At 40.8% G+C, this 21,277-nt stretch overlaps 1 protein-coding gene and 1 pseudogene across 27 annotated transcripts in view; one reads left to right on the top strand and one right to left on the bottom strand.

Moving 5' to 3' along the window:
* The window catches only part of ARHGAP26 (Rho GTPase activating protein 26), a 463,548-nt gene that overhangs the window by 159,491 nt on the left and 282,780 nt on the right, over positions 1-21,277 (top strand). For all 27 annotated transcript variants that reach the window (XR_004624052.1, XR_004624053.1, XR_004624054.1 and 24 more), the window contains one exon: positions 13,999-14,077. Coding sequence is in view for 15 of the 27 variants with exons in the window: in XM_019795170.2 (XP_019650729.1) it covers positions 13,999-14,077 (79 nt within the window). In the remaining 12 variants the exon portion in view is untranslated. The remainder of the gene's footprint in view (positions 1-13,998; positions 14,078-21,277) is intronic.
* LOC105236041 lies at positions 15,330-15,622 on the bottom strand (annotated as a pseudogene).

Consider the following 21,277-nt stretch of genomic DNA (forward strand, 5'->3'; position numbering starts at 1 on the left):
AAAAACATTGTAACAAGGAACAACAGTAAAACAAAACAGAAACCCAAAAAACTGAGGCTTCTTTATGAATCTGCTTAATTCTTATCCAAATGGAGGAGAAGAATATAGCTAGTAGAAAAGGTGATTTCCATCCTCTGATAAGAGATGACCAGGAAAAAAGCAACAGCGGCAACCATCGTAAAACTCACTTTTTAAGTTAAAGGTGGAGGAGGGGTGAGGGAGCCAGCAATAAGAGAACACTTTCTAGAAGCTGAACGCTGTTCATACATTCTCATGTTATCCTCATTACAGTCCAAGGAGGATTGTGCTCCAATTAATCCACCTTACTGGTGAGGAATCTGTAGTTCAGAAGTGTGCATCTTCCCCCAGGCTCAGGAAGGATTTGAACTGAGCTGCACCCTGCTGCCTCAAAACAGGATATGTTAGAAACATTTCCAGCGTTAAGCCCTGGGCTGTTGGTACTTGGGTTTCAGAGATACCACTGAGGGTTCAACTTGCTGGATGTGAAATCTGAGAAGTGCTTTCTCACTGTAATCACTTGCACATGGCATCATAAACAAATGGATGAGCTAAAGCTGCAAACTAGCTTCTGTTCTTGCATTTACTGCCTCCTGACCTCCAGAAAATCCTCACATGGCTAACAGTTTAAAGAGGCAGTGCAGTTAGAGCACAGGCACCAGGCACATAGCGCACAGGTGTCCCGTGAATGCTATGTTTTTTTGGGTACACCTCTTCTCCCTTTTATTTTTAAGATGACACTTATTTCTGTTTTTCTAGGGAGCCTAGCATGAGTCAGAAAGCAACAGTGTCATTTATCAGTTGATTTCATTGTATCACACAATACATTGCTGTTAATTTGTTCCTTCTGAAATCCTGATGAGGTTAATCTCTGACATTTATGTCCTAAAGGAAGAAGTGTTGTGACTCTTTGACCAATGAACAAGCTGGAAATCAAATTAACTGTTAGTTCAGAGGTATGGGATTTAGATCCATAGTTCTTGAAATTTGTGTCCAAGGTTCTCTGTAAACTGAATGCATTTCAGAAATCTACTTTTAATTCTTGTATCTAATTGCTTTTCTTTTGATATCTCAACTAGGCCTATAGTCTCTTCTCAGTATCTTACACCCTTCTATAGTAACTTTGCATAATTACCTAATTCCACATAATCATGTCTTATGTGTCCCTTATTCTCTCTAGTGCCTTTCTTTGATTCCTTTTCTCAGAACTAGTTTTGGGGGAGGTTCAGACCCGAGAATTTGTTGAAGACCCCTGGACTATTCTGAGTAAATATGTCACAGGCTGATGTTTTCATGTCTTTGGCTTTCCTTCAAAAGGGTTTATTGTTACCAGCATTGAAAAGTTAACGTTAGTAGAAACTCTTCTGTGTTTCTTCAGTTTTAAAGTGAAAAGTTGTTTAGGTCAAGATATCATGTCCATTAAATCAATGTGATACTGCTTTGAATTTACATTCTGTTTTTGTTTTTAAATTCAATTTCAGGACTCTAGCATTAAGACTATTATAGGGCTTTAAATGAGCGTGTGTGACTTGGAGTAGTTGTAGGATGTTGCCACAATATGATACAAAGAGGAGTATTTTCTTACTTTCTTAGAAGATATTTATTATGAGTTGAATTGTATATCCCTCAATTCATATATTGTAAGTTCTAATCCTCAGTATCTAAAAATCAAAATTACTTGGAAACAGGGTCCTTACAGAGATCATCAAGTTAAAGTTAGGTCACGAGGGTAGGCCCTAATCCACTATGACCGATGTCCTTCTAAAATTGGGGTAATTTGGATACTGAGACAGGTATGTCCACAGGGAGAGCATCACATGAACGTGAAGGCAGAGATAGGGGTGATGTGTCATCAAGCCAAAGAATACCAAAGATGGCTAGTAAACCCCCAGAAGCTAGGACGGAGGCATGGAAAGGATTCTCCTTCACATACCTCAGAAGGCACCCATGCTGCTAACGGCTTGCTCTTGAACTTCACAGCCTCTAGACCTGTGAGATGCTAAATTTCTATTGTTGCTGTCACCCAGTTTGTGGTACTTTGTTTAAACAGTCCTAGCAAAGGAACCCAGTATTGAATAGGGAGGACCTCCCTCACTCAAGCAGTAGCAATATCCCTGACAGCCTTTTAGATGGATGGGCCAGCACACACTTGTTGAATAATCCCATTGGCAATAAGCCCCACTTCACAAACAGCATATTGACATGAATTACCTTCCTTACTCTGGATACTCTTGATGGTAGCCTAAGCTTTCTTTAGTTTAAAAAAAAAATCATCATTCTTTCTTACGTCTTAATACGGAAGCATTCTTTGGTGTTTTTGTATTACCTTGCCATGGCACCGAGCATTTGATGGTTTATATTTTATATTGGTTAATTGAGTAAAGACTAGATTTATCATTTTTTTCCCCTTAAAGTATGTCACCTCTTTTTGAGGGAGTTCAATGTAAAATTCATGGGTAGAAATGGGATTCCATCTAAAAGTAGCTGTTAGTGGTAGTGGTATGTGAGTTACTAATACTTGCCAATTGGTGCCTTTCTTCAGTCACTCTGAATAATTAACTCTACCGTGAAGCATCCTATGGAAATTAAGGAGCAAAAGTAGAGAAAATGTTTGTTCAAGCTAAAGGATCATGGTGGCAGTCTTCTCCCAGCATCTCTGGATTCGTTTAAAGAAATTTCTCACAGATGTGACACATGGATATTTTCTCCCATATGTTTTCCAGGAGGAGCCACTAAGCCATATGGAAAATAATAGAAACAAAAGGCTTCATTTTGATGCACTGAATCAATGTAGTCTCTTGAGCGGTGGTGTTTATACTTGGGGAAAGGAAACAATTAGAATGCTTTATTTTTTCCAGGACTAGCTGACTCCAACAGAAGTCCATACATTTGAAGACATTATGTGGGTACTACACGCCCCATTCCCGGCATTGGCATGGGGGCCAACACAAGCATAGTACTTACCTTCACGGAGTTTGCTTTTGATTGTAGAAGGAACAGACAAAAATGCATACACATAAACGTTCATGCAACTAAAGGTATAAACTGGGGTGTTGGTGTTTCAGCAAACTTGGAGGACTAGAAAGCCATAGGACAAATGTAACAAACACAGGACTTAATCCTTCTGCTCTTACAGAGATTGATGGCATGACTGGAATACTCTGAATCCATTCCTTCTCTCCTTCCCTCCCTCCCTCATTGATGATGCATAGCATTATCTGCAATGCACAGATTTTACCAACATTGGAGGTAGAAAGTTGAATGAAGCACTACGAATCTACTGGGTTTCCCTTCTTAAAAGCTGTCACCTGATTTTGCTTTCAAACGAAACCTGAAGTCCTAGTGCAAGCTTCCCACAATAAAGAAAGAGGGCTTTGACTGTGACCAGCACCAACATGATGTGCCACACCCCCTGTCAACTCTGCCGTCGTCCCACTGTACGTACTGTGCATTTGCACAGTGTATGAGCTTTTCTTGGTAGTGGTTGGCTGGTTGTTGAATTAGGTATGTTCTATATACCTCTGTTCCACTCTAAATTTGTGTGTCGGGTAATTTGCTTCCAGAGACATGACAACATCATTTTCTACAGTTTTTAATATAGTACTGTGTGCATGTGGTTGTTTATTTTGTTTCTTATGGAAGTGCAATATTTGAGTTAATTTTGTTCTTTGGGACTTCGGTTAACTATTTTGTAAGATAATGTAGGAGCTTAATCATGTTAGTTGCTATTTAAGTACTCACATAATCTGCATTCCAGTATAGGTAGGGTGAAAAAAATTCCAGGCAAATGAGTGGTTGGTTAAAGTAAAAATAGTGGAGGCTTGGAAGATTTACGGAAGATCTGAGAAAATCTACCCAAAACCCTCCAATCATCTGCCATCCTTATTTCAAGGCTTTTTTTATGGGAGGCTGCACAATGCAGTTAAAAGATGCAAACGGCCTTGAATTTCAATTTGGTAACTGCCCCTTACTTGTGCGACTCAGGCAAGGGCTAATTTATACCCCCCTTGCAGGATTGTTTTGAAGATGGAATATGATAATACTCCTTCCTGATGCAGTCCTGTGTTGGAGAAAGTTGTGCTTTTGAAATTCTTTCTCTATCCCAGTACCTGGGAATTCATTGTTCTTATGTTGAACCTTTGCTTTGGTGGATGTTTCTTTGAGCCCGTTTTTCCATTTTGATGTTGTTCCTTTGCCTGTAGTATAATGATTTTTCCAGTCCTCTATAAACTAAGAGGGAATACAGGTGCATTAAATGTATGTGTTCAAATGGGGCTGCTAGGGGAAGATTCCGTTTTCAAATCATATATGTGGTAACCCATTATTTGTATGTATTTCCTATTCAAGATAAAAAGTTTTATGCCTTTCTTAATGATTGTCTCAAAAGGGAACTGTACTAGGTTAAAATAATACTGTTGCTTCTAATTTGGTATGCGTCGTGTGTGTATGCGCTTGTTTGTATGTCTTGGTGAGGTTGTGTGAGTGTAGAATGGTATGTGTTTTCCAAAAAGGAGCACGTTATGTAACAGACTTGCTGCAGTGCTCAACCTCTAGATGGCAGTTTTGTATATTTATTAGTAGCTATTAAGAAGGTCTAGTTGAAAATCAGCTGTCCTTTATATATCAACAATTAGGAGTCGGTGGGGGAGGTGGGGGGTGTTTGTGCGCTAGAGAAGAAATGATGCGAATTACTCTTCAAAGAAAAGGTATTCTAAATGATTCATTCGTTGTCTAGAAATTCCTTCCTCTCACCCTTTTGTGATGGATCATTTCATACCCACTTCCCTGCAAAAGCAAGCACGCTCCGTTAATCAAGCCTCTGTTTAAACATTACATTTTACCTTGCTTTTTAAATGAAAAGTGTCAGGCTCTTTGCTTCAGGGATGGCTTATTTTAGGATGGTGAAGAAAACAGATGTGTGATTTTGGCTGTCTGATGTGTGCTGAGCACCAAGCAGACCTGCCTTTCCCTCTCGGTGCAGGGCGCCTTTATCTTTTGCAACAGATGAATCTATTTTTCCTGGTTTCAGACTTCCACTCCCCGCCCCTCCCCTTCTCACCCCTGGTTTGAAATAATATTTTATTTTGCCTTCCTGGTGGTTGGATTAGAGTGCTGGTCTCAATACCACTGACATTTTAGACAGGAAATGGCTTTTCCTTCCTCAGAGGGTGTTCTGCTCTGACTTCCATACTTGGGTGGGGGTAAACTGGGAGGAAGTATTGTGCTTTCTGGATTGCTTCTTGGCTGTTCTGTAAAATAAGCGAGTTGAGAAGTTCTTAGAATCTTAAATATTCATGCAGTTTGAACTTGTCATCTAGTGGTCTTCGTCCTTTTCTTTTTTGTAAATTAACGGAGAGAGTGTTTACTCTTTGACTCTGGTTTAACTAAGAATGGGACGTGGTGGTTCATGGATTTTACGAAGGGAGACTGGATTTGTACTCTTCAGTCTGTGTACTGAAATTTGTTTTGCTGATGGTGAATGCCAGTTAATTTGCCAACTTCTAAGTATAAAATGAGTTTGGTGTTTTTTTTTTTAATCTAAACCAAAATGTTGCTTTTAAATAAATCTGAAAAGAGGAAACAAATCAATCACTAAATTCCTCTTACTTACATTTCTATTCACTATGAGCTAGAATACTAAAATGAAAAATTAATAAATGAACTAACAAATTTCTTGAATTAGACAATTTTTTTCAATTTGTTATCAGTGGTAGTAACAAGTATTTTTGCTCTCCCGGAGTTTTACTCATTATGGCAATTAATAATGCTGTCTCCTGCTGCTGCTGCTGGTGGTGCTGCTTCTGTGTTAAACTGTGCTTACTCCTTTGCTCCCAGTACCTAGTATCATGGCTGGCCCATAATAGGTAATCAGTATATGTTTCTTTTAGGATAATGCTGTTTCATGTGCCAAAGATTTATTTGGTCTTCCTAATGTTTTATGACTGCACTTTCCTTTAAAATAAAAATGTAGGAAATTATTTGATACGATTGGCAATATTTACTTTTGTGAGTATCCTTACTGGTATGGTGCTCATTATTTTAGGACCTTTCCTCTCAAGAGGTTAATGCTGTATGCTAGAATATGTTATAATTTATTCATTATTAGGATCAGATCCTTTCTAAATTGATGAGAAGCCTGCTTCTGAAAACTTCTTAAGGTGTGTATGTTTGTGTGTGTGTGATAGAGAAAGAGAGAGAGCGCGTGCACGTGTGCACAAGCTATGCTTCCCCTTTTTCCTTCTCTCCCCTTAAGGCTTACGGAGCTGGTCACCATGGATCCCAGGGCACATACACTGCATGCACATGGGGGCAGTACAGTATTGTGCTTTTGTATGGGCTTTGCTTCAGAGTCAGCAGACTGGGTTCAAGTTGAGGCTTTGCCACTTACTAGTGGTATGACTTTTGTAAGTGTTTTAAAGAGGTATAATGATAATACCTACTTCGTATAGTTATTTTGAAGAATAAACGATATTGCAGGTAAAGGCCTTAGCACAGTACTTGGCACATAGTAAATATTAGTCCCAGTTAATGGGCCACTAGTTTGCAACTTCCGGCTTCTCTCTCAGTTTCTCTGTCTCTTTATAGCCTACTCATATCCTTTTTATGCAGAAGGATCTCTAATGCACAAGACCTTCAGTGAGTCATTATCTCAGTGCATGTATAGTTGTGCATATTCATAACTTTTTATCTCCACATAGATTAATGTTGCCCTCCAGTGATGACACTGGGTCCTGAGTATTGGGAAAGAAGGGGAACTAGTCCACGGTTCTGAAGAGCTGGAGATGCTCTGCTGAATTTGACTGTGAGGTGAATCAAGAATACAAACATGCATCGTTGTTGGTTCTAGTGCATCAGATGACTTTATAATATGCCCTGATAACTTGGGGTGGAGCTCAGAGGAAGAAAGACACAGACACTAGAAGTTGCAAACTGGTGGTCCACAGGCATATTTTGTTTGGCTTGAGTAGTGTTTGAACCAACATTTTGAAGTTGGAAAAATCTGTAAATTTTGGTCCCCCTCCCCATGTGCCAGCTGTTTTTAGAGCTGAGTGGTGGATGCCTCCTTTGGGGGGGGCATATACGCTCCACTTTGCTGCAGTCCCCAACATGCCCTTTTGTTTCACTGTGATGACAGGTGACAGCTGCTTGTGCCGTTATTTTTCCCATAGAAGGGAAATACTTTTTTGTTCCTATGACTATCAAAAAGTATGCAAAAGAAAAAAAATAACGGGCTGCATGTTATATGGAAAATGAGACTGAACCTGTTTTCCTTGGGGCAATAAATAATCTTTTTATTCAGCCTCACTCATTTTGCTTACTTGCGGTTCTCTGTAGATGTTTGAGTCTGTAATCTCATAGACAAGAAAGGAATGTCATTCTCTAAGATTATGTGGCATGACTTTGGCCATATCTTTGTGTAAATGAAGATGTCCTGAACCTTGAACCTTAATAATGGTTGGGAACCTGTTTTCCCAGTAGCATTTTAGAAGCAGAGGACCACTTCTTTTCCCTGGCACTTGTGCGGCTCTTTTCCGCTGTGGATGGCAGCCCATTCTCCAAGCCTTCACCATTCCCTGTCTTCTTATATAAGCATAACTTGACTCTTACATGTGCTGTAGTGTAGTTGGAAGCTGGGGGATGAACTCTTGCCAACAGAAGACTTAAAGTCTTATGAATGAGTAACTCCTAGATCTTTGGATCTTTGGAGGTTGATTTAGAAAGAATAGTACTGTTAGATTCTGAGTGTTTGTTTCAGTGAGGTGGAGTCAGTAACAGCATTTCCTTGTCCAGTAGGAAGTGGTGGAGTTGCCAAGCCACTGAGATCACTATTGTTGACTCAGATTCAGGAATAAGATTAGAGCAGGAAAGCTGTGAGTGGCCCTGAAGTCAGGGCTGGTTGTGATTCTGCTTGCTCTTTGCTGCTGAGGAGGCTATGAGCTGACATCAGTGGTCCCAGCTTCTGGATGTGGCAGGAAAGGGTTCACTGTTTCCCACGGGCTCTTTTTTTTTTTTTTTTAAGATTTTTATTTATTTATTTGACAGAGAGAGACAGCCAGCGAGAGAGGGAACACAAGCAGGGGGAGTGGGAGAGAGAAGAAGCAGGCTCACAGCGGAGGAGCCTGATGTGGGGCTCGATCCCATGAACGCCGGGATCACGCCCTGAGCTGAAGGCAGATGCTTAACGACTGAGCCACCCAGGCGCCCCTCCACGGGCTCTTGTGGATGCCAGAGTTGAAGGGGATATGGTGTTGGGGCACGGTTTGCCCTGTGACAGATGAGTGATTTTCTGCATCTCCTCTGTCGCGAGAGAGGTGGAGTGCCAGCTTAGAGAAAATTGCAGATACTTGTTCACGGTTCTGAAGTGATAAAGGTACAGCATTAACCAAGGATTTATTCAGAGTCAAAATGAGGTGCCATATCTTATGTTGTATCTTAGGGTTGAGCTCTAGAAAGGATTGCAAATCCTTTGTTACTCCTCCCAACTTTTCCCAACTAATCTGTTCCTTGGCAGATTTTCTAAAATTTGCTAAAGACCCCTCTTTGCCCTTATCAATTATCTGACATTAATTCCAGAAGGGGGAAGTAGGCCACATCGATGCTTTACTCAGGAGGAAAAAGGAAATGGCCATGATATCAGAACCTGTGTGTCAGTGCGGCCCCTGGCCTGGCTCCCTTTGTGGTAGAGGTGTGATTTTCAGTGCTGTGTGTGAGTATGTTGGGGGTGGGGTCATGTGTATCAGAAGCACCTGTGGCTGGTTTCTTTTCCTTTTTAAACTGTATACACCTGCCTTCTTCCTCCATAACTTTGACCCTACTGCACATTTGCCATCTTTTTCTCTCCACCCGCCACCTCCATTTGCCCCAGTGACAACAGCTAACTTTTGGAGCATTTAGTGTCTAACACTTTGAAACACTTTATGAATATCTCATATAACTTTCACAATGACTCCTTGAAGTAGGTACTGCTTAAATCTGCAGTGTAAAGAAGAGTATAGAGTAGTTCAGTTACTTGTCTACTAGGCACTTACACAGCTATGAAGCACCAGAGTCAGGATAGCTAGTGAGCCTAAGTTATTGATGACAAGGCCTATATCTCTTTGGTATTTAAAAGGTTTTTTTTTATTGAGGTGTCATCACAGTAAGATGCACAAATCCTAAGTCTATATCTTTATGACTACCCCCACAACCCCTGTACCTGTGTAACCACCCAGATCAGGTTATAGAACATTGCTGTTACCCGAGGAGAAGGTTTCCTTTCAGTCATCATCATACCTCTTCCCCAAGATGAAATCACTGTTCTGAATTTTTGTGTGGTGCTCCCTTGTTTAAATATAAACAATCTATTCTCGTAGATGGATATTTGAGGTTTTTTTTATGTTGTAAAGCTTGGCCGTTAAGAATAAAACAGCATTCTTGAATGTGTCCTTTGATGGACATAAGCATTTGTTTCTCTTGGATGTATGCATGGACGTAGAATTGCTAGTTCATACAGCAGGTGAGGTGTATGTTTAGTTTAGTCGATAATGCCAAAATGGTTTTATCAGTTCTTTCTAGCAATGTATGAGAGTTCCAGTGGCCCTGCATTCTTGCCAGTATTTGGTATTGGTGGTCTTCTGAATGCTCTCCATTCAGGAGGGTGTTTGTTATATTTCTTTGTGGTTTCATTTGCATTTCCTCGAAGAGACATCATGTTGGGCCCATTTTCTTACGTTTGTTGGCCATTTGTGTGTCCTTCATGAAGCGCCTATTCATGTCTTTTATCCATTTTATTAATTGGATTTTTTCTCTTATTTGTTGGCATTCTTTTTTTTTTTTTCTTAAGATTTTATTTATTTATTTGACAGAGAGACAGCTAGCGAGAGATGGAACACAAGCAGGGGGAGTGGGAGAGGAAGAAGCAGGCTCATAGCAGAGGAGCCTGATGTGGGGCTCCATCCCAGAACACCGGGATCACGCCCTGAGCCGAAGGCAGATGCTTAATGACTGCGCTACTCAGGCGCCCCTGGCATTCTTTACATATTCTGGTTAAGAGTCTTGAGATATAAACTACAACATCTTCTCTTTCTCTGTAGTTTGTCTTTTTACGCTTTTAATGGTACCTTTTTAAGGATGAAAATTATTCATTTCGGTGAAGTCTTGTTTCTTCACATTTTTTTCATTATGATTAATGCTTTCTTTTAAATTTTATTTTTTAAAAGATTTTGTTTATTTGTCTGAGAGAGAGCATGGGCGGGGGGGCAGAAGGAGGAGGGGAAGCAGAGTCCTCACTGAGCAGGGATCCTGACATGGGGCTAGATTCCAGGACCCTGAGATCATGACCTGAGCTGAAGACAGACACTTAAACCAACTGAGCCACACAGGCGCCCCCATAATTAGTGCTTTTTGTATTCTTTAAAAAAAACTCATCACCCACTGGGTGTTATATACAACTAATGAATCATTGAACACTACATCAGAAACTAATGATGTACTGTATAATGCCTAACTTAACATAATAAAATAATAAAAAACTCATCACCTTTCCATCTCTTGAGTATCTTGAGGCAGAAAAAATGTGGAGAACCACTGCTGTAGAGTCAGCCATAGTCACACTGTTCATCGTCATATTCTTGGTTTGGATTGGCTGTTTGAATGGTGTTCTGGTGGTGATTTCATAAATATGAAACACTGTAGGCTTTACAGAGCCCTTTATTGTTTGATCTTATTTGGTACTATGCGGGAACTCCCTGTGGTGCTTAGAGGAGAGCTAGGTCCTTTCTGATGGCGGAGGACTTGGGTGTTCAGTATCTGCTCTCTGTGGGCCAGGGCACCTTCGCATTTGCTGTAGTCTTGTGCGCAAGGGTGAAGTAATAGACTGCTGGGTTGAGATCCTGACTCTGAGACTGTGGACAAGGTACTTCGCCTATTTGAGCTTTGGTTTTTTCCCTCTGCCCAATGGGATAATGAGAGTATACCTACCTCATGATGTCGTTGTCAAGATTAAATGAATTAATTTACATATAGTGCTTAGCATAGCATCTGACATACTCTCCTAGGTTATTATTATTATAGCTTTTATTCCATTATGGTGTTTGATAGTAACACGATTCTTTGTAGAACTAGAAAGAGCTTGTTTACTTCCAGTTCTCTTTCATTGTTTTATATTTTCCCTTGCTTGTTGCACACCCTCTTCTGGAGTTCTTTTTCTTTCCCCATCTCCATTTTTATTATGAAAAGCCAGATGCATTTAAAACATGAACTAAGCTGATGCTGCTAGAAAAGTATGGGACTGACATGGGAAGTACAGGGTCATAGAGAGTTTTGCTCATTTTATTTTGTTTTGACGAATGGTGGCTAGCTAATAGGGACATAGGGAGGGGGAATGTGGAAAGAAACTTACTGCTTGATTCCAAAATAAAGTTGACCCTTTCACCTTGGTTCTTGGAAATTCACACATAAGAGATTTATGTAATTATGGTTTAAACTGTAATGAAGGAAAAGAAACTTGGAGCCGAAGGAGTGTTTTCTAGATGCCTAGAAAGGATAGTACTGTGATCCAGACGTACGTACATGAGACTGAGAGAATATTACTTGAACTCGGGGTGGGTGATGGGATTAGAAATAACTGTATTAAATCCACTTTATTCAGTTCCATACTACCCCCTCCCACAAAGAAGGGGAACAAAACCACATGTAGAAAGGAACTTACATTTTGATATTTCTTCTTGAAATGAAAACAAATCCTGTTGACTTTCCTGGTTACTAGGGCCAAGTGGCCTCTAAGTTTGTCTGAACTTCCTCCTTGTGGTTCTGGGTAGTGGAAATCTCACACTGTGTGCCATGAAATTGATGTGACATCTTCAGGGTCACTGAAATCTTGGTGTGCTAGGCAAATATTGTGGTCTCACTGTTTGCTGGTGAGCACCTAGCAGGAAATGGACTGGAGACTTGTTGGCTGTTTGACCCTAGTATATACCAGAGGATGTCTTTGCTCTTCAGTGTGGGGGCATAGGAAGGAAAGGATGGGGGCTTGTGGGCAGCCCAGGGCAGTGAGTCTCAGACCTAACTGTGCATTGGGATCACCTGGGGAGTTGGTTAGGCCCAACCCAGAAATTCAGATTCAGTAAGGTGGTTTCAGTCTAAGCATCTCCATTTTAAGGGAATGCCTGATTCTGAAGCTGGTGGTCTGGGCGCAACACTTGAGCAACACTCAAAGGTTCGGGTCCAAGGACCTGAGAGTTCTAAAGTGGACTGCAGCTTCGTAGACTTTTTTTCTCTAAGCCATTAAGGTGCTGTGCTTGAGGTAGAAGAGCAGAATCACTTTGCAGTGCCTGCAAGCCAAGGATCAGCTCTGTGGAGCCATGACTGCCAGTAGTCTGCAGACAGTGGGTCTGGTGCACTGAATGGGCTCATGGAGGGAAATGGGCATTTGGGTCTGAGAATGAGAATTTCTGGGAAGAGGGTGGAGGGTCCTGGCAGGGGCTGTGGAGAAAAGGCTTACTGTATTTTCTGAGCCCTCTCTGTGTTTGGGTGCCACTGCTCAGGATGGCCTTCACAGGAAGGACCGCCTCTGAGGAATTAATGTTCTCATGTTCAACACCTTCATTCATCCACCCACATACCCAGCTACCATCACTATTGTCCACCTCCACCTGCATACACGCAACATTTGCACACGTACTCACACCACACCCTAGTGCCCCTCGAGTCCCCAACCCTCTAGTACTTAGATGCTTACATCTTTGGAAGTGTTTCTCCTTAGGGGATGTTGAGGAATAATCAATGAAAAGAAGCAGATGTAATATTTAAAATATGTTCAACATAATTAGATCTGGCATAGTCAATGGAAATGTGGAAATAAGTAAGGACCACTGATTATATAGGTCAGAATGAATAGACTTGTGCTGATCAGGATATGGCCTGGCTCATATGTGTTTCATTACCATACTGTTCTGGGATCATTACAGTACCGCAGACTCACATGGTAATAGGACTTAATTCTTGCTCAGTGGACCTCTTATGTCCTTTTAGGCTTTCTCAAACTTTAAAGATGAGGATTTAAATCAGTAGTTCTTAACTTTTTGAGGGTTGCAGTCTTTTTTGACAATGGGTAAGATTGAGCTGTTAATACAGAAAAATATATGTACATTTGAAGATGAAAGGGTGGTTTATAGACTCTCTTGGACCCATCTGTGGATCCTAAGAACTCCTGATTTAATAAGCACAGAGGGCTTTTAGCCCCTCTCCCAAGGACACTTTCATGGCTCAAGTCTGCTTGTGGAGTGCCGTCTGTAAGGGGAACTCAACCAACACCATTTGATATTGTGTGCAAGCTTTCTGGAGGGTTTGTGTTCAGTTTGAAAGGGCAAGCAGATTTCAATGAGAGGGTGCAAAGAGGTAATGCACATAAAGAACTTAATACCTGACATGGCAAGTATTCCCTTAAAAAAATGATACACATTTAATATAATTATAAAGCCAATTACTGTCATTAAACATCTCCATGTCAAAAGGAGTTTAGAAGCCTTAGATTAGAGGTTAGAAGAACAGGGTCCCCCCAGCTTGGTTATTTCCCCTCTTTTTAATCTAAAGTCCAGTAATTCTGTTCACTTACATACATAATGAACTGCAAGCCTACTGTGAGTAAAGCTCTCTGTTAGGCATTTTGGAAAATAGGAATGAGTAAGACCACAAGGAACAAACAGGGTCTAAGGGAATTACTTTAATCATTTGTGTCCCTTAACTATAAGTAGGGTCCTGTCTGCTTTGTTTTTTCCTAGCTATCTGAGGGAGATGGGTTTATTGAGGGTCATTCATGAGATGACTTTGCTTTCCGAGACTGGAAGGCAGCTCTGAAAAGCTGTGTGTGTGCCTGTCTTCATGTTGTTAATCCCAGCAACCCCCCACTCTGTTGTTTGGGTGTTTCTTGAAGTTTCACCTTCGTCACGATCTCTCTACCTGTGGCACTGGGTTCATGTCTGTGTCCTCCTTTCTCCACAGGCCAGGGGTTATCACCATGCAGGCATTGTCGGAAGAGGACCGGAGGCTCTGGATGGAAGCCATGGATGGCCGGGAACCTGTAAGTAACAATTCAGGGAAGTAGAACAGAAATAAAGACCCAGAGTTGTTTGTTCCTTCCCAAGTGCAGTGATTTTTTGCTCTTGATCTAAAGCCTTGGTTTCTCAAGACCAGCGTACCAGAGGGCATCTTTTGTTCTTGAACTAACTTTTGTCGATGGTGATACTGCTCCTGTGTGGTTGCAGTCCCTGAGCTTTGGCTTCTTAGTCCTTCCAGCCAGGCTATGTGATACTGCCCTTGGCCAAGGCAGTTGTAGTGTCCTTAGGTCTCTTAGAGGAGGCAGAGTCTGGCTTACTGAATACTGATGTCTCCATGGAGTAGGATGCAAAGCGTTATCTCAAACCTATTTGAGTGGGATAAATGATTATAAAAGTGTATACAGATTATGTAGTATCTTTGTTCATCACCTTCTGGTTCAGCATCCCCTTGCTATGGTAGCCCACATCCCATTATTCACAGTGGGATTATAAGTGTAGATAGAAGGATTTAAGCCTTGATAGTGTGATCTGTGGTCCCATTTTTGAGATGCTGGCCTTTGCTGGTTGATGTAGTCTGGTGGTTTTCCTGCGTCTTGTGACATGTAAAATTCACATCAGGGCCCAGGGGGAGTCCCTAAAGTCAAAAATAGTGGCCTTATCTTGGTGCCAAAGATCTCAACTGCAGTGTTCAGCAGATATCAGGGTTATAGAAATCCTACATCTGAAGAGTACAAAATATAAAAAAGAATCCACAGCGTCAGAAGGCCTGTAGTTATCACTTGCAAAGGAACTATCCAGGGGAGCGATGTGTGCAAGGCCATCAGGCCATAGCCTTCATTGAGTATAGAACTCTTCGCATCAAGATGGATATCCAGTATAGATGATTCCAGTTCATTTGTATGTTTCTTTCTCAGCCTAACCTGGTTAGGTGATCTCTATTGATGAATGTGTCTTCCTACTTAGCTATTTTGTCTATAAATGTGAAACTGAGCAGAACAGCTGAGCAGAAACAAATAACTAGTGTTTGGATAGCATTTAATAACATAGAGCAAGATTTAAAGAACCATTTAAAGAGTTTGGTACAGCTAAATTTGAATTGAATATTATTTTATCTTAATTCTTCTGTACTACATATAAGATACCCCTTGTTTTCTCTATACGTTGTTACTGATAAAAACTCAAAGCAGGTAGACTTTTTTCTTTTCTCTTCTTTCTTTCTTTTCTTTTCTTTTTTTTAAAACCAGGAAGTTTATTTGTGACTGATTATTGAAATCCTTAAGGTGAACTAGATGCTGTCACAGCTCCCCTGTTGGGTTGAGGTGTTGTTCCTTCTCAGATTTCAGGCCTGAATTTGTGGTAGATAACTTTTAGGTGTCTATTTGATCAGTCCCAGTGGTATTTTATCTTTGAGCCTTGGCACTCCAGTTATGCTTTCTCTTCTGCTTGGCAGGATAGCCACATTTGCCACAAGTCAACTTCTGAAGGTGGTAGGCCTTAGAGCCACAGCGGGGACATAATCTGTGCATCTTAACATGACACTTTTCAAATGATGACGTCCCCTTCATCATCTGGTTTCTGCAGCCGAAACCAAAGAGGCTGGAAGAGAAGGTACTTCTGCTATGTATATATAGCAGATAGACATTTCTACCATTAGGGTTTTGTGGGCACAATAGCTACTTGTTGTCAGAGGCCTTCGAAAGCCACCTCCTAGTTGTCCTTTATCTTTGCTACCATCACCTACCCTTAACTGAGCACTTTTGCGTGTATAAGTCACGGATTTGGCGTAGTACATGTCTTAACCCATTTATTCTTCTTAGTACCTTATTAAACAAGTATAATCTTAGGACATCACAAAATACTACCATTTTATAATTGAGGAAAGTGAGACTTAGGTTCAGTAACTTGGCTCAGTAGCATGACAGTAAGTGGCTATAGTGGTAGGGTACTGTTTAGGTTGCCATAACAAAGAGACTCCAAAATGTAGTAGCTTAAATAACATAGAAGTTGATTTCTCTCTCCAAGCCTGGAATTGAGCAGTCCATGCTTTGCAGGGTCATTCTGCCATACTCAACCCATGGCTTTCCAGGTTGCTTTACTAGTCATTGCTGTTTTTCAGCCAGATAATGGACATGAAACTATCCAGGAGCCAGAGGATACACACATCACTTCCAATGGCCCTAACATACTTATATTGGCCACATCTATCTACAGAGGAGGATGGGAAATCTAGGTTGAACATAGGCAGCCATGGGCTCAGCCAGTCCCCTGGGTATTTTATCACTTCCAGAAAGAAGATAAAGAAGACTGTAGGGTGGTTGACAGTTTCTATCACAGTGGCAGAGGTAGAATTTGAACCCATGCGTAGCCCTAGATGTGTTTGGTTTTTATGATTAATAGAGATGAAGTGTGACATTGCCTTCAAGAATTCTCACTCATTTCATTTTTATATACTTTATCTGAGTTTCTTGTATGATTCTTCAATTCTAGGGGAGAAAGTACCCAGGAAGAAAAAAATCTTGTCAGGGCATACTAACTATTCTTCGTATGGATAAAAACTCCACTGTTTTGAGGTCTCCACACCCCCCCTAAGCTGCGGTTCTACAACTGCTTCACCAACTCCATTTTAAACCTTCCCTTCCTCCCTCTCCCTACCATTTGATATTTGTTCTCTGTCTGTATGTAATTGGTCTTACTAACACTGGAGTTTTCCCGTAGATTAACATCTGGCTTCTGCAAATGGAAAGCATGCTGTTGAAAGAAACATCTCCTTGCTCCAGAATGTACACATTGAGACAAGTTAAAACACAAAATAATTCTGTTTCTAAACATAATATAAAATTATTTCTTCCCAGGAACATATAGCTTGCATTGAGAACCACATCTCTGTGTACTTTTCAGTTTCCTGGAGAGAAACAGACAAATGATAACTGCGTAAGTGGCAGGAATATTAGGCTTAATTTTGTCTCCTATTGCTGAGAGCCTCTAGGGAACATTCTTGGAGATACATACCCAGTAGACAATTAGCAGCTCCAGTTTTAATCACAGTTTCCCTAATTAGTTAAATCCATCCCCTTAGAAGTTTTGGCTTTGGTAAGGGAAGCAGAAACCTAGCTGGTCTTGGAGTGTTAGCCCTATATCAGGGAGATTATAATGGCAGCACCTCACTTTTGTTTTTGTACTTAGAGCTCAGTGGTTCTATGAATGATTATTCAGTGTTGGATTNATTCGGTGTTGGATTTTTCTTTCTTTCTTTCTTTCTTTCTTTCTTTCTTTCTTTCTTTCTTTCTTCTTTCATTCATTCTTTCTTTCGAGGGGGTGACTTTAGTTTACATCCCCTTTGTGCTTTTATTGTTTAATAACACTTTAGGATGATTGGAAAAGCAGTCTAAATGAGCCCTGAATTGGTTGATTTTATACTGTTTTAGCTAATTGTTATATAAATTACAGTTTTTAGTGCTCAGTGACTTTCTAGTTGAAAAATTTTGAATGTCTATATGGTATTCATGGATATATAATGGGAGAAGAAATTAGAGTTGTGGTTCTGCAATGAACATTACAGTTTTTATCTATGTTGTGAATTTGAATTCAAATGAAGGATGCCTTATTTACACTCGGCCTGAGAAAAAGCTGGATTTATTGGCTTATGGAACTTAAAAAAAGTTGAGGTATAATAGTTACAGTCCATCTGAATCCAGAAACTTCCATAATATTTGGAGTTGGTTTCTTCTTTTGTGTTGATGTCATTTCTATTAGGTTCTTTCCAGATAGTGGTGATGGGCTTCCAGACTGTTCCAGGCTTACATTATATTATCAAGAACAGGAGTCAGGAAACTTATTCTGTTAACAGGCCAGATAGTAATTATTTTAGGCTTTGGGAGCCCTGTGGTCACTATTATAGCTACTTGACGTTGCTGTTGTAGCTCAAAAGCAGCCATAGACAATGTGTAAATGAATGGGTATGGCTACATTTCAATAAAACTATTTAAAAACAGGTAGAAGCCAGATCTCAGTCATGGGTCATACTTTGTTGATCCCTAATCTATAAGTCTAGTGGAAAGAGAGCATTATGTAATAATTCTAAAGAAGCCTCCTATTTGAATTTTCTTGGACTAAATACTTGGACCTGAGTGTGGGGTAGGTGAATTGACCAGACCTGACTCACCTGCCCACTGTGGTAGAACTGTGGTGGTGGGGAAATGTTGGCTTCCCCTAACGGAAAAATCAAAGCATTGTTATATGAGGAAGGGGGGAGACATGAGGTAGGCAAAAGTGACACAGCTTCTCCCCACTCTGATATCTATATTCCATGAAAATTTCTATTCGAAGAGCTTATTCTTTGATATTGGCCAAGAGTGAAAAGCACAAGTTTACCACTAACATCATACTTAATTGTGAAAGACTAAATGCTTTCTCCCTAAGAATGGGAACAAGACAAAGATGTTCACTTCTAATGGTTTTATTCAACATAGTACTGGGAGTTGTAGACAGAGCAACAGGGCAAGAAAATAAAATAAAAGGCATACAGAGTGATTTTGTAACTATTTTTTTAAAAACTCAACAAGCTAGTTAGTAAGATAAAGTTTTGAAATGATTCTGCTGGATTTTCCTGACTTTCTGTTAAATCTGGGTTGATAAGCTATAGACTCATCATTGTAGCCACATTAGCTTTTATTTTAATCTTCTGTTACCTGGTCCTTACTTGCCTTTCACCTGGACTGTGGGCAACCTGGGCCAAATGCCCACAGCTGGAGCATCAACTTTGCTTGTCCATTACCATCACAGCATCTGCCACAGACACACACACAGCCTGAAGTATTTATTATTCTCTCTACACTATGGGAAAGATGACCCAGAGACTCAGTGGGACTAATAGGATAACCTGGAGCCTCAGAGCCTGGATCAGCCTCTTTAAACTATGTTCCAATATATTTCCCTTAGCTGTGATTAGTGGTGTCTGTCTGGAACTGCTTCTGTTACCTCCTTATTTTAGAAGTATTAGTGCTCCTTCATATTCCAAGGATTCTTTAGTGAAATTAGATATTTCTCTAATAAACCACTCCTTGAATCTCTTTTGACAGCCAGGGGGTTAGAAGGTTGGCAGATGCCAGAATTACGTAGAATTAGATTAGGAATATAAGAAACAGGTGGTATAGCATGAAAGATTATGTGTAAACCCATGTATTAGTTGAAACTGTGAAATCGACATCTTTGTAGGTCAGAAATGGCCAGATACTGGCTTTTTCATAAAGCTGAACCTCCTAGTTGTGGAGCAGTGTCATACCCTTATTTATGTAAGAGGGAGCAGTGCCTGAAAAGGTCAGTCAGTGGTTGATCTTGGGTAGATAATCCAGGTCTCCTAGCTTCCAGCTCTGTGCTATTTTTACTACAACACACATACTGCTGAATTGTTAGGAAGCTGTAGTTGAATTGTATCTACCCTCCCTTTTAGGTGGAGCTACTTTGTTGTGGCTCCTGCAGTGGTTGAAGGGAAAAGAGGAAGACACTGAAGAGAATCCTCTGGTGAGAGGAGAAGACAGTGTGGTTTCCTTCTGCTCACCTCCATTCTAAGGAAATTTTCCATTTTAGTCCTGTGGACTTGGAGACTGAACAAAGTGTGCTCCTCTCTCACCTTTTTCTGCTGTGTCTAAACTCTAACCCCCAAGTATTTCAAGAGCTCATAGAATAAATGAGTAGTTGCATTGCATTTTATGCTCTGCACCTGATACCCAAAAGAGCTGTTTAGAGTATTTAAAGGAAAAAGTAAGATTGATTACTGTTAAGATTAGTCAGAGGCAGAATGTTATGGTGATTAAGAATGTAGTGTAGGAGGGCACCTGGGTAGCTCAGTTGGTTAAGCACCTGCCTTCGGCTCGGGTCATGATCCCAGGGTCCTGGGATCGAGTCCCGCATTGGGCTCCTTGCTTAGCAGGGAGCCTGCTTCTCCCTCTGCCTGCTGTCTCCCCTACTTGTATTCTTGCTTGCTCTTTCTCTCTCTCTCTCGCTGGCAAGTAAATGAATAAAATCTTTAAAAAAAAAGGAATGTAGTGTAGGCTCTGGGCACTTGGGTGGCTCAGTTGGTTGAGTGTCCGGCTCTTGATCTTGGCTCAGGTCTTGATCTCATGGTCATGAGTTACAGTCTCACGTTGGGCTCTGAGCTCTGTGTGGACCCTACTTAAAAAAAAATGTAGGCTTGGGGCGCCTGGGTGGCACAGCGGTTAAGCGTCTGCCTTCGGCTCAGGGCGTGATCCCAGCGTTCTGGGATCGAGCCCCACATCAGGCTCTTCTGCTATGAGCCTGCTTCTTCCCTCTCCCACTCCCCCTGCTTGTGTTCCCTCTCTTGCTGGCTGTCTCTATCTCTGTCAAATAAATAAAAAATCTTTAAAAAAAAAATGTAGGCTCAGCCAGCCCAAGTTTAAATCCCCACTCACCACTAATAGGTCTCACACCTTGTACAGTGACTTAGTCCCTGCAAACATGTTTCTTTGATAGCAAAATGGGGATAATAATATCTTCCTATAAAATTGTTTTGTAAGGATCAACATATACGTAAAGTGATTGGCTCAAGTCCTGAATGTGGCCAAGTACTCATTAAAAATTAGTTCTTATTGTTGTCTTTCTGGAGATGGGGGCAGATAGTAGGATAACTGGATTCTCTTTCTAGCTTCCATTTCTAAACTATTTGGCTCATTTGAGCACAGTTTATTTAAATCACCTTGCCTGGGTTCACCAGAGGGCAGGCAGGGACTGCTTTCACTAGTATGGAAAAAAGGATTTCACTGAGTGGTCAGGCTGAACTTGAAGTCTACAAGTGGAGGATTATGAAGTAATCTGTAGCCTCCTTTGCTATAATGCATCCCAGGCCTGGCAGTTCATCAGCCCAGCTGTATGCTAAGCTCACCTCACCATTTCACTGGAAATGCTTAGATTTTCCTTTCCATGGTAAAATAAGTGATCAAAGGAGTCTGAATGGTTAAGAAGGTGTGGGGTGAAATCGCTAAGCTCTCGTGTGATGATGCAGTTCTCACTCCTTTACGACTGGTGTGATGGTTTGGCAGGATAGTTCTACCCATTTTGTGAGAGCTTTCTTTGTAATATCACATAGTGTGAGGTGAAGAGTCTGAGGGTGAGGTCTCCGGTTTGCTTTCTTTTATTCCCACTTGTCCCCAAGCTGCTGGAAAATTGGATTAGATCTCTGTATTATTTTGCTTGTGTTTCTTTTTCTC

The sequence above is a fragment of the Ailuropoda melanoleuca genome, chromosome 3, assembly GCF_002007445.2.
Source record: "Ailuropoda melanoleuca isolate Jingjing chromosome 3, ASM200744v2, whole genome shotgun sequence".
NCBI lineage: Eukaryota > Metazoa > Chordata > Mammalia > Carnivora > Ursidae > Ailuropoda > Ailuropoda melanoleuca.